At 46.3% G+C, this 13,987-nt stretch overlaps 1 protein-coding gene across 8 annotated transcripts in view; it reads left to right on the top strand.

Moving 5' to 3' along the window:
* Window positions 1-13,706, top strand: part of zfh2 (Zn finger homeodomain 2) — a 62,708-nt gene extending 49,002 nt beyond the window's left edge. For 6 of the 8 annotated variants that reach the window (XM_086979223.1, XM_086979215.1, XM_086979200.1 and 3 more), the window contains 5 exons: window positions 20-1,917; window positions 2,048-2,346; window positions 6,683-6,850; window positions 7,100-8,021; window positions 8,099-13,706. In XM_086979223.1, coding sequence (XP_086835349.1) covers window positions 20-1,917; window positions 2,048-2,346; window positions 6,683-6,850; window positions 7,100-8,021; window positions 8,099-8,219 — 3,408 coding nt within the window. In that variant the 3' untranslated portion in view covers window positions 8,220-13,706. Of the gene's footprint in view, window positions 1-19; window positions 1,918-2,047; window positions 2,347-6,682; window positions 6,851-7,068 lie in introns of all 8 variants that reach the window. The other 2 variants (XM_022791483.2, XM_022791547.2) reach the window with 2 other exon arrangements.
* Window positions 13,707-13,987: the final 281 nt, after the last annotated feature.

The raw sequence follows: 13,987 nt of genomic DNA, 5'->3' as shown, positions 1-13,987 counted from the left end.
TAATCGATTCGATTTTTAGGTAATCAAACACTGGTTCCGCAACACCCTGTTCAAGGAGCGCCAACGAAACAAGGACTCTCCCTACAACTTCAACAATCCCCCGTCTACCTACCTGAACCTAGAAGAGTATGAGAAGACTGGGGAGGCAAAGGTTATCCCCATCTCGGAAGTGTGCAGTTCCGGGGCCGGCGACGTCAAGCCGTTGGCGATTACCACAACCTCGGCGACAGCAGCAGCGTCGAGTCAATCTGTCTGCTTGACTAGCGACAGCACGGTAGCTGCGGTGGCAGTGGCAGCCGCAGGCGCGGTCGGCGAAAACAAAAAACAACAACTTGCCCCATCTCCTGCCCCATCTCCCGCACTTAAACAGCCCCCTACACCTCAGCCCTCACCCTCGCCGGCGCCCCCCACGCCGCCCGTGCAAGTGATCAAACTCGAGACACCCGCCACACCTAGCGCGCCCAGTACGCCGAAACCGTCAAAGCCCGGTAGTACCAGTGTTAACAAAGAGACCACAACCACTGCCCAACAACAACAACAGCAACAGCAGCAACAACAACAGCAACAGCAACAACAACAGCAGCAGCAGCAGCAGCAGCAACAACAACAACAACAACAAGCTGCGAATGCAATGGCTATTCAACAGCATGTGCTTATGATGGCTATGTTGATGGGCGAGGGCGGCGGAAAGGAGGCAAGCGAGGGGATTCAGGAGCTAGTGAAGACCCACGAGCGGCTGCTCCAGGCGAAACCTGAGTTGCTCAGCAATCCCGACCTGCTTCAGGAGACGCTGTTGAAAGAGATGCAAGTGCAGGCTCAAGCCCAAGCGCTTGGAGCCGCTGCTTCACCGACAGCTCTGCTGCAAGCCAACCTGGCGGCAGCCCCGCCCTCTGCTCCAACGCCGCCCAGCGGAAAACGCGCCAACAGAACTCGCTTCACGGATTATCAGATCAAGGTTTTGCAGGAATTCTTCGAATCCAATGCCTACCCGAAAGACGATGATTTGGAGTATTTGTCGAAACTACTTAATCTCAGTCCGCGCGTGATCGTGGTGTGGTTCCAAAATGCCAGGCAGAAGGCGAGGAAGGTCTACGAAAACCAGCCGCAGACCTCCGAAGATGAAAGCGGACGATTTCAGAGGACCCCCGGCCTAAACTATCAGTGCAAGAAGTGCCACCAGGTGTTTCAGCGCTACTACGAGCTTATCAAGCATCAGAGGAACTCATGCTTCAAGGACGAGAATCCGATCGCCCTGCAACTGAAGTCCGCGCAGGAGCAGCAGTCGTCCCAGCCGGATCGCCCGGAGAGCAGCGTCGGCAGCAGTCAGACGCCCCCAGATACTCCAGAGCCTTCTGGCACTCCCAAAAGCACGGCGTCCTCTGGGGCCAACCTTAGCTCGGAGCGCGCCCTGGCGGTAGCCCTACCTGCTGCACTGGCTATTCAAGTAGCCCAGGCGCAGGCTCAACAACAACAACAGCAACAACAACAATCCCAGACGTCGGGCGTCCAACCCCCCTCGCTTAATGCTCTAACCCCTCTGGCCCAGAGCCCTCTTGGTCCCGCCTTATCCCCTACGGGTACACCCTCAGCTCCCTCAGCCGCAGCAGTGTCTGTTGGCGCGGGAACCTTTCGTTGTGACAAGTGTCCCTTGGTATTCTCACGGTTCGAGCAATGGCGTGAACATCAGGTCATACACGTGATGAACCCTAACCTGTTCACCGGCACGCCTTCCTCAGCCCAACAGCCCCAAACTCCCAAAAGCACTATAGCGAACCCGATAGCGACCGCTCAAAATTTGGCCTTTCCGGGAATGATGGAGGAAGGTAGTAATGGACAATGGAAACGAAAACCAGATTCAGCCAGCACTGACGAGGAGTGCTCTCCAAGCAAGGACGCCAGCGGAGATGGTTCTCCAAGGTAAGCGTCCATCTTCGCAAGCAAATTGCGTTCGACGTCCACTCCCCTTGCATGGATCTAAGATCAACGATTCGATCAATCGGGCATCTTGAGGCTAATTCCGGCTTGCACGTTGCTTTGCTTCCTTCAGGGACAAACGACTGCGTACGACCATCCTTCCGGAGCAACTCGACTTCCTCTACCAGAAGTACCAGCAAGAGTCGAACCCCAGTCGGAAGATGCTGGAATCTATCGCGCGAGATGTCGGGCTCAAGAAGCGAGTGGTGCAGGTTTGGTTCCAGAACACCCGGGCCCGCGAACGCAAAGGCCAGTTTCGCGCCCACCAACAAGCTATCCACAAGCGCTGCCCCTTCTGCCGGGCCCTGTTCAAGGCCCGCAGCGCGCTAGAATCGCATCTCGCGACTCGGCACGCCGATCTCTACTCCAAAGGTAAATTCGGTTTGTTCTCATCCCCTATTATGTGTAGGCACTGTGTAGGATGGTTAAAATCTGCGATAGGGCGGCTAACGTGCGGGGTTTAGAAGGTAATGTTTATTGGTAACGACGTAGCTACATTTCTGGAGGCAGTCTTCTCTAATATTTTCGGTAGTACGGTTTGGTTTATAAGACACTGAGCAAACATGAAATTAACAACAGTATTTGATGCCCTGTAGTGTGTGGTCCATTTATTTGGCTTTGCAGCTATTTGTAGATTTGTTGAACGGCAAAAAATCAAGTATAAAAAAGGGTGGCATTTGTTCACTTATCCTTTATTAAAGTGTGGGCCTTTGAAACCACACGATCTTTTTGTCGCTGCACCGCCCAACTATGTCATCGAACGGTTAGTTTCTAGGCATTCGCAGACACCGATAGCTAACTTCCTTTCATAGTATCGATCTATTCAGCTCATCGTTTGGCCAATGATGGCCCTCTCCTCCACTTTCTTTTTTCGTTGACCTTTTGCATTTGCCAAGTCGTTAAATGTTCATCTGCGGATGCTAACGATGTTTCAGAAAATTCGATAGTAATCTAGTATTGTCGTGGCTTGTAACTTGGACTCGTTTTACTGTATTCGTTGGTTGTCGTCTGCATTGTAACCGATCGTAGAGACGCCCAGGAGAAATGGCGGCTGGAACGTGGCGTAGGGGTAGCATTGCGACACTGAGCCTAAACAAGAGACGTATTGATCTTAGACGATACTGCACTTGCAGCAAAGGATAGACAGTGTCTCAAGATGGCGTCGCATTTTCCGTCCGATTGTCGTCGTCGTCGTCGTGGTCGACGCGCTATTTGTGATGGTGACATCGGTCAACGTGGGCTTATTAGTGCTTAACCGCCAACCAAACGCTTGTCACGTCGAACACTGTTGGGTTCCTGCCGACGAGCATCCCGTCTTAGAACGTCCGCACTCCACACCGTCGTACCCGTTACGCTACGTCGCGTTACGCTGTAAAGCTCATTGATGATTGTCGCGGTGCAACTTATCCTCGAAGAGGGTACTCCTAAACTAGCAAAGGACACGCTGAAGAAAGATGCCGACAATAATAAAGGGTGCGCATAATGACACAAAACGAACTGAGAGCGGCTGGCCTGACGAGGACCATGATGTCGATGATGATGATGATGGCAGCAATAACAACAAACAAGCATGGGCTGTTAGCAACAACGAATACTGCTTTGGCCTGTGTGGCTGATTGGTCGTATGTTGGTTTTCGGTTTTGTGCCATTGACTGAATGCTCAGTCAGCAGTCAGCAACCAGCTTTTACGTCGACGTTGGTGATGCCGTCAATGGTGGTGCAAATCGGACGCGCGCCGTGTTTACGCGGAGGCGTCACTCGCCATTACCATCGGCTACTTATATTTCAGTGAGAACGAATGGAGAGAGCTTTACAATAGACGGTTGTTAATGTAAATTTTGAAACGGAGAATAGTATGTCTGTTCCTCGAATGGTATCATTATGAATTGCGCTAATCGTCGAACGAAGTTAGATTGGTATTCACTATATCAATCACTCGGCTCACAGCTGCCATTACCGCGAGTTCAATCGACCGTACGTATGAAGCACAATTGCGCTTGACAAAACGCCTCATCGGTAGCCTTTAATTCGTTGGCGAAGTATTCGCCTGTTTGTGCGGTCCGTCCAGTCATTCAAATTTTGTTACCAGTCGTTGAAATGGCAAAGCCATCGATCAATAGAGCGCCAATTACACTCCTATAGGCGTTTGTTTGTTCACTCATTCTGACTCAACAACAGTTCGAGACTTTTTACGATGTTCGTTGCTGTCGGTACTGTTCTGTTCGTTTGCTTCTCTTTCGAACGTCGTTCCTGATTTTCGAAAACCTTTTTATGCCCCAGAATGCCCCACTCTTGTCATCATCATCAAATCAAAGTACCTGCTTACTTTTCGATTTTTGTAACGACACATCTACGTAGAACATCTGAGAGTGTCAGTTATTGCTATGACTGAGAGGGTAAGTAAGCGAGTAAACGAATGGCCGATGAAGACCGTTGTCTATCGGCCTGTCGACGTGGACGATGAACTTAAAGATGCGTCACCCTCTATAAAGCCTTGACCGCCATTGCGTCGTCGAGAAACCAACCACGTAATGGCCACCTCACGCTAAAGCACATTGGATCTTTTTATAGGAAAAGTCATAAGTGACTATAAGCACCAAGCGGCGACAGCACCAGGAGAGCTGAAGAAGACACTGCCCGGGGCTGCTCAACTGGTGCCACGGTGTCCATCGGTGTGTCAACCCAGTGGGCCGATTTGCGAGAACTAGACAGGCCAGCGTGCTTGCTTATTGCCACCGTTGTTTGGTGGAGCGCTGATAACCGACGCATAGCGTCTAAAATGAATGTAAAAACCATCAGCCTCAAAATAATAATAACAATAAAAATATATACGTCCGATCGAGTGCTACAATATAAAGCACTACTTGGTTGGGTCGCCGGTTGTAAAGGTGGTTGATGACCAAATCATGTTAGTTTTGATTGCGCCGATGATATCACGCAGATGTAATGACACAGTTTACCAGTAGCTTTACCTCGTGTCCTGCGTCAGAATTAAACAGTAGTTCAAAAAAACCTTATCTTTCTTTTCCCCAGAATACACTACCCGACCATTTCCTCCTATCGAAGTCATTCCCGACAGCCCGATATCGCTCCTACGTTAACAACGTTTGCTTGGATGAATATATAACTTGACAGGATACTATTGTGGCCGTCAAAATTTAACATTCTATATATGCAAGGCGTGCACAATGCTAAAGTTTGTGCGTGTATTAGGCTCCCGTCTGTTGTCACCAATCAGTAAAGGGTGGTCCAGTATTTCTTATATAAATCCAGTTGTTAAATTTGGAATTCAAAACATCAATAAATACGTGCACAGCCGCTATTTAAGTGAAAAGAGGTTCATATGTTGGCCGTTTTTGCTTTCTATCGGTCCGATACGCGTAATACGGTGTATAATAATAATCCAATAATCAGCGATATATCTGTCTGGGATAATGAGTTCATATATAATTAGAACCAACGCGAAAACACCGAATTTTTTCCCATTCGGGCTTAACCGAAGCCCTGAAATGCTTCCCTACATTTAATTGAGTTAAGACATCCTCCCCCCTCCTCCTCCTCCTCCTCCTCCTCCTCCTCCCTTGAAAAACCTATCAAGCGTTTGCGTTCTTCCCGATCGTCACTCTCCCTTCGGCGTTGCCGTCCTCGTTGTTTCGTTACTTATTTCGTTTTCTCCGCTTTTTAAACCTACGTTTCTTTTCTATTTTCTCGTTCGCTCGTACGGCGACTGTCGCAGGCTCCTCGTTTAACGGCGACATTGCACTACAGTAACGGCGGTTACGGTGGCTAGTCGTCGTGTTTTTCATTGGCTATTCGAGTGATGCTGGCTGCTGCTAGGTGGTAGAATGTGAATCGGACAAAACAAGAACGAAGGCGAATGAACGCGAGAGAAAGAGAGAGACAAAGGAAAAGTACAACTAACAGAACTAAATACCCCTGGCTGGCTTGCCCGACGTAATTACAAGGCTCGTCCATGGCTCGCCCAGCCAGCCATCGCTCTTTAACTGGCAATCGACCAGTCGGACGGAACAGCCCAACCGAATGGCGGACGACAGAGAAGAGCGCCGCGTCGGATTGGCCGGTTCTCGCTAGCCCCGCCTCCAGACGCGCCGGATACACGTCGGTAGGCAATGGGACGCGTTGAACGCAGTGGTGGAGGCAGACAGCAAGCAAAAAGCGCTGTCTGGCATCACCATTATCGCCGCTGCTGCTACCAATATTTCTTACAACCAGAACTAGTGACTACGATAGTGCGATACGCTACGCGATACGCTGGTGCTGCCGCTGGGAAGCAATAAACAAATGACTACGTTCATTATGAGTAACAACAGCGACGGCGGCGGCAAAGACGACAGCAATGGCAACAGCACAAGCCGCAATGGTAGTAATTAGTTGAACAGTAATCGGTGGCAAACGCTGCGGCGAAAACTAGCGCATCAACGTACTGTTGTGTGTCGTTTGTGCTGACAATGCAGGCAAACAAACATCACTGCGTAAACGACAATAATCGTTTTACCGTTTCAAAGATCTCTTTGATTATTAGGCTGTACAGAGAAACACTGCGGGCTAATCATGTATAATGACTCGGTGTTTAGTGCAGAATAATGAGATTAGAAATTGAAAAATTGCATGTTGTAGTTAAACTTAGTTTGCTTCCAGTGGTGTAAAAGTAACTTATTTTTACATACGTTTCGCTCGTTTACTTCAGGTGAGCTGAACATCGACGCCTTTCCTGATGGTGACGCAGATAATTCGAACCCTGACGAGGTCCCGAACCCTTCATTTGCTGTTGAGGAAAGCAAGCATAACGTTGAAGAGTTCAAACGGTTCCTTGAGGAACTCAATGGTCCCACGGACCTGAGTGCTAAGAAGCAAGGTAAGAGGAACCTGCCAGTCAGCTTAACTTAAGCCTCAACCAGTGGATGCTACTGACTCTAAATGGATAGATTTCATCGGCGCTTTTGTTGTCGCGGGTATTGCTTCGCTTGCTTTTGGTGCACGCTTTGGTAAGAAAAAAAACGCGTTGTAGTAAGGCCGGTGCCAGTGTTTTTTAGGGCTTTATACAGGCAAAGTGGAAAGTACCCCACTTTCCAGTCTAAGCCAATGCATTTGTGGCGTCTTGCAGGTGTTGATATGCCGTTGTCGACTCTGATGACAACGACGACGACCACGCCGTTGGACCTCAGCGGGCCTGATGAGCCCCACGCGAAACCGCGAATGGGTCTGGCCCGCGTTGAGTCCGACTCTGAAGACACTCAGGATCAGTACCAGAACGACGGTAACGACTTAAACATGTCCGAGAATGGTGACTCGGTGGTCTACTACGAGCAGCAGACCTCGCCTGGCTCGACCGAGGGTCGACCCGCCGCTCCCGGTGGTCAGGCCAAACGCTTCCGCACGCAAATGAGCTCGGTGCAGATTCGGATTATGAAGAGTATTTTTCACGACTATAAGACGCCCACGATGGCCGAGTGCGAGAGTCTGGGCGCCCAGATCGGACTGCCCAAACGGGTAATCCAGGTCTGGTTCCAGAACGCCCGCGCCAAGGAGAAGAAGACCAAGGCGGCCGCTCTCAAGATGGGCCAGGTGCCCGAGCTCGAGCCTGCCCGGCCGGAACAATGTGACATCTGCAACACCCGCTACGAGTCATTTTCCAGCTCATTACAGGACCACCTTTTCTCGCCGAGCCATATCAGCCAGATTCGGGCGTATCTCGAGCTCAACAAGGACGAGCCCGAACAGTCGCAGCAGGCCGGAGGCGGCCATAGCTCGGGGCCGCCCCTTCCGATCTCGGGCCAACAACACGGCCCCAGCTCCGGAGCGGGCGGCGATCAGGCCAGCTCGGCGTTCGGCCCCGAGCACAGCCAGCTCGTGCAACAGCTGCAGCTACTGAGTCAGCTCAATCTGCAACAAGAACAACAGCAGCAGCAGCAGCAGCAGCAACAGGCGTCGCTGGAAGACAGCGTGGATGTCACGTCAGGGAAATCGACAGGCGATACTAACTGCAACAACAATCCTGCTTCCAATGATGATTTCAGCCTGTTCACCTCTTCAGGCGCAGGGGGCGTCAACGGTGGCCAGAATCAATTCAGCGCATTTTTCGGTGCGCAGAGCCCTGGGGCGCCCCTTTTCAGTTCTGCGAGCCGCCAGTGAAAAATTGTGTCGTCACCGTCATCGATGAAACAAGGAGAGTTTACGAAGATACGAACAACGCCAATAGACGAATTAATAATATAATAATATAGTACTGCTTGAAGAAGAACGATAAACTGATATTGACTATTATAAGCGACCGGCCAAGGAACACTATTATGAAAACAAGGGACTGCTATAAAAACTTTCAGTCCAGTTGGAGTACTATGAAAACGGCGAGCAAGTGAAGACCGGTCTGCTGGACCATCAACTAATGGACGGACGGCCTTACGCTTTTAGCAAAAAGAACGAATTGGGTGTGAAGAACTGTGGACTATTTGTAAGTGTGATCAAACAACAACAGCTGCTACGAGGACGACAACAACAGCAACAACAATGAGACCATCGAGAACATCAAGCAAGAATAAGACTTGTCTTTGCTAATACTACAACAACAACAGCGACAAATGCAAGTTTAGTATAGGGAAGGAAAGCTACAGCAAGTAAATAAGCGGGTGACTAACTATCGGAGACTGCCTCGAAAGCGTGATGTGTCGCGAACCGACAGCTCTCCGCTGATTCGGCATCCAAGCCGGTGACCACGAACGACATGAGCGTGATCAAAGAACGCATGTAGGGTTTACGAAGAAGACATGAGTGGTTTCACAATAATTACTATACACTTCTCTTTATAATAAATACATATACACACGGAGATATTATTTCTATACAGAAAATACCAATCAGATGTTCTAACTAATGGCCCTGATCCAACCACAGCAAACGCAGAAAGAGATAAGGGGCCACGACGGAAGCTGGGAGAAAAGCAGAATTAATATAAATAACGTGCGCGCGTTTATTAATCGCCTGATGAAAGAAGGATGAAAAATGCAAATAGGCATCGATTCAGGCAATCCAAAGCAAGCCTGTGAGCCTGGCTTATTCGGCAAAGCCGAGTCGTATACCTAACCCCTATATATATATATATATATATATATATATATATATATATATATATATCATATCACGCCCCACTCAACGTCAACATGCGAATCGCATGAAACGCCGACGCGGGCCACCTGCGTAACCTGTGAATAATGAAAACAAAAACAGACAACGACGACGACGACGACGACGACGACGACGACGACGACGACTGTGAAGAAACGATGGAGAATGGCAGAGAGAGAGAAAACCAACATCAGCAGACGATACAGTCGTAAGGTCATCGTAAGACACAGGAAACAACATAATCTGTGAAGACTGATGAAGCCGATGGTGGAGACGACGACATAGACGAAAAATTGCAGGAAGTGAATAAGACCAAGTGACAAAAAAAAGATATACGTTAAGAGCACTAGCCACACCTGATGAGGGCGGCCCTCGTCTAATCATAAATGAAAATAAGCAATGAGAACGGCGATAATGCGCCGACCTCGGACGGTGGGTTAGCACGCTCGAGTGTATATATGCTAAATAATGCTGCTAATAACAATGAGGTGGTAATATTAATTATAATAAGGGTAATTATTAATAATAAGAATCGGAGTTATACGACAATGCTAATGACATAATATTAAACAATGACGATGACATAGACGACGCAAAAAACAAGGGTGTGTGACCACGCATCCATTAGGGTAACTCTCCAGTGTTCCTCATATATATAATATTGTATAATCCACTACAAAACCGACACACTTGCTGCAGACAGATAGATAGAATTAATAAAAATAATCGTTCAAGTGGACTGCAACGAGATAATAACAACTACAACAACAATACTAATAATAACAATATTGATAATTATAAAAACAACAATTATTATAATGAGACAAAGGGGACGCTGATAGCATGATCCTATGATATATATATATATATATATCCTGTAAACGATGCGCAACAAAATAAGCAAGATAATAAGAAAGAAAAAGAAGAACGAAAGAAATACAGGCATAAACGAAAACAGGTTATATAGATACATGGAGAGGACGAGTGAATGGAAATGTCAAGGGAAGACAATAACCGATATTGTAGAAAAGATGTGCAATTTTTTCATTGTCCGAGCGGCCTCCCGTGCCGTCTCGTTTGATGTCTGTTTGGGCTGCTGAAAATAGAAAACGATGAGAAATCTGCCGAAAAAGCGATAATAATTAATAATAATAAACCAGTGCAGAAGGCAAACAGCGAGTGAGGTAAGCCGTTGACCAGCGGAAGCGGCTCTAAAAGGCGCTCTCGCTGCATAGTTACCGCAAGTACCAGTTACTCGAACTGTTATCAGGTTGTCCAATTTCATCTTGCTACTATTCATATGGGATACTTTGCTATGGGTTGGGTAGCTGTAGATGGCAGTGGTGGTGCATTACGGTCGTTGTGCTGGCGATGGACGCGAGCGAAGTTACCGCGCGGCACGGTCGTACCAGGGCCCGACTAAATGCTTCGAAAGGCCGCCGTTCCATGTTGGGAGTGGCCGTCCACAAAATACGAAAGTTCCTATCTTTGGTGTGTCATTTGATAACGACGAAGATGACGACGATAACGATGATCATGGTGAAGCTAACTTGCTGCTAAAGTAAATAATTGCAAAGGCGATATTGATAATGAAACGCTAAAAATGATGCAGAAACTTCTGTAAAACTCAGAAAGATAACACGGCTAGGAGAGACAGTCGCGATAATACTAGGTTGAGGGGATTGAATCGAATCTATAACTAATAGCAAAAACTGAAATCAATCGATGATTACGCATGTTGAGAGATATTTAATTTTTTTTCCTGGATCTAAGTGAGCAGCGATGATAATTCATGCTCCCTTCAGGATTGCTTGTGTTCTTCTATTTCTAAGGATTCTGCTCATCCTCTCATTGATGGCCGTACACAACTGTATGTCCTTTAACGACAGACTGATTTATTGGTTGCTTGATTGACTGACAACGGACCTCCGGCGGGCGCAATGCCCTTGCGGATCATACGTGCATGAAAGATGCAAAAACCTTTTCCCGAACACCAGAAAGTGGCTATAGAAGGATGAAGACACACACAGAGAGTTGCCAGACGCACACACGACACGCTTTCGCTTTCTGGGGTTGCGTTAACGGTCGGGTCGTCTGAACTATTCTAGTACACCTCTATATATATATATATATACCCTGTTGTATGCGGGCGGCAGATTTGAGCTATTTTTTTTTTTAGCTCTCCGCGATCTCTCCCTAAGAAAAAGATTTTTTGCTTATTTTTCTGTCTGCGCGTCGCCTTTGCAAACAATGCGGCAGAAGACATTATTGCAATTGAACATTACTAGTATATTGGCGCCGCTCATGGGATCACACAGCTTGGAACAACATGTCGAAATTCATCCTCTTCTCGCGATTCAGTCACAGACTGCTACCTTGTTGTGCTATGCACTGCGGAAGCCTGCAAATAAGCGAATTATAAGCACAACGCTGAGCTAACCAACAAAAGCGAAAGAAGGGCTCAGGCGATAACGTATGTACATATATAAACATAAAAACTGAAGGTGCAGAAAAATTAAAAACGTGAAGCAATGAAAGGATATGGTAGCGACACCACACATTGTACGTCGACGCTGTTCCTGTAAGGATGGCCATGCGTGACAACGGAGAATCGCCGAAAAACTAGAGAGAAACAGAGCGACAATAATTAAAAACAATAGGGAAAAAATAGAAGTTTTGGCCTGGGAGAGAAAAAGAAAATGCTAAGGGGAAAATCCCAACAAAATTTCTGTTCTTGCTTCGTTCCGAAAAAAAAAAAACAGTTTTGTCGTCTGCAAACGGCTATTTATTCCATATGATTTTGGTGTCATTTTTTTAATAACCGGTGTGTAGGTTCATGTGGTCTTTGTGTAATTTCGTGTCGTTATATTTGTATCTTCTGTTATGTCCGCCTTTAAAACTTGTAAAATAATATTACAATGCATTATTACTGAAAAAATAAGCATATATAGCCACTACATTTATATACATACCAGCGGTTTTTTGAAGCCACCTAACAAAAAAATCGATGGAAATGTTCTAATTATTCGAGGCAACAGCTCTCTAGGAATCAGCCTTTCTGGCAATTCAGAAAAGGGGTGGCTGCAATCGACGACGTTTTGTTACCTTTGTGTATATATACCATTACAATTATGATCATTCTTCATTAATTTATGGAAGACAAACAAGCCGTGGTCCTTTAATAATGAATATATGATACTGATTTGCGCAGAACTGTGGACCCGAACAGGGAACAGTAAAAAACGATTATACCAAGAACAGTAGCATTCGAGATTCTGTGTATGGTAATAACAATAATGATCTATGGTAATTAGTACGGAACCTAATATTAGCAAAAGAGAATAAGGATGATTACCTATATATATATATATATATATATATATATATATAGGGGAAAAAAGGACTGACGAAGAATTAGAATGTGGGCATGTGAGTGTGTGTATGTGTGTGCGCGCGCGCATTAAAAATGGTGAACGGATCGCTGTGTGAAAGACAAAGACGTAAAGAGAGAAAAAACAGGACGAATGCGGATTGTCCTTTTGTGGCAAGATACATAATGGTAAATATACTAGGCTAGGTGTAATTTATTATTTGTCAAAAAGAAAATCAAATCGAACAGATGCCGTCTGATGCAGAAGAGTGGCAATGTTTGTCACACTTTATGGCCGCAGCGCATCGGGAGGCGCGTGAGGTTCGTCCTAGAGTGGTAGGGCCGCCACGTGTCTCGATGCGTTTACAGAGGCGGTGATGAACCTAACATAAGTATGCAGCACAATAAGCTAAGCAAGAAAGTACGATGACGAAGATGACGAGGACGACAATAAGAATGACGATTACGAGAACTAAACTAACTATATAGAAAAATGCAGATATATTGAAGAGCATTGGTCGAGTGTTCCTAGGTAGCGAGAGGCAGGAGATCACAGGATAGCGCGAAAAAAAAAAGGTAACGCTTTACGGTGAGATATCGGAAGGATGACGAATTCTCCTGTAGGCATCGAGCTGATAACGTTCTGATGTTACATTGAAATGACGCCGAAGCAGTGGTAAAGTGATCACAAGGAAATTGGCCGAATTGCGGTAAACAACTAACCAACAGTTGAGATACGGAGTTTTTCCACTTCAAAACTGGGCTCATGAACGATGTCGAGAATGACAATTGTGGCAGCAATTGTAAGAAGATGAGGTAGAAGGATGCATCAGAAGCGAAAATAGTATCAGAGAGCTGAAAAAGACACTGGGAAGGACATTGAGGATGGTTGGTATTTAATCAACTACTATTAACGCAATCAGGACGTAGTGCGAAGAGACACAGGGAAACGGGCAGATGGCGACGATTTGATGAAAGCAAACTATGAAGGAAGCGACAGAAGGTACGAGAGTGCGCAAGCGAAGTGACGCAAAAGTACACGATAACTAATTACCACACGAACTGGCTGCTTGCAAAACGCGAATGATTGTGTTCATTGTAAATTGTTGGTGGATAATTATTAAGTAATAATAATAATAATAATAATAATAATAACGACAACAAACAACAACAAACCAAATAAGTAAATAAATAAAACATTTATATATCAAGAAACAAATATGGATCATGTCGTTATTTATGCTATATTTATATACTCATATGGGTATAAAATTCAAACCGGTAATATGTGCGCTAGTGTTTCTGAGGGAGAACTTTGTTTCTTATTGTTTCAAACAACCGATATAGATACGTCACCGTGTCTAGATCGGCTTTAACAAAGCATACTATAAAAAAAAAAACTCTCCGTAGCAAGGCTCGCGAAAGGCTGTAGCACCATCAGGTACCTATTTATTCCGCAGTGCATCTCTTAACGATTTTACCAGTTAGGACAAATGGATT

The sequence above is a fragment of the Varroa destructor genome, unplaced genomic scaffold (genome assembly GCF_002443255.2).
Source record: "Varroa destructor unplaced genomic scaffold, Vdes_3.0 BEIS01000001.1, whole genome shotgun sequence".
In the NCBI taxonomy this organism is placed as follows: domain Eukaryota; kingdom Metazoa; phylum Arthropoda; class Arachnida; order Mesostigmata; family Varroidae; genus Varroa; species Varroa destructor.
This window is presented reverse-complemented; position numbering and strand designations above follow the sequence as displayed.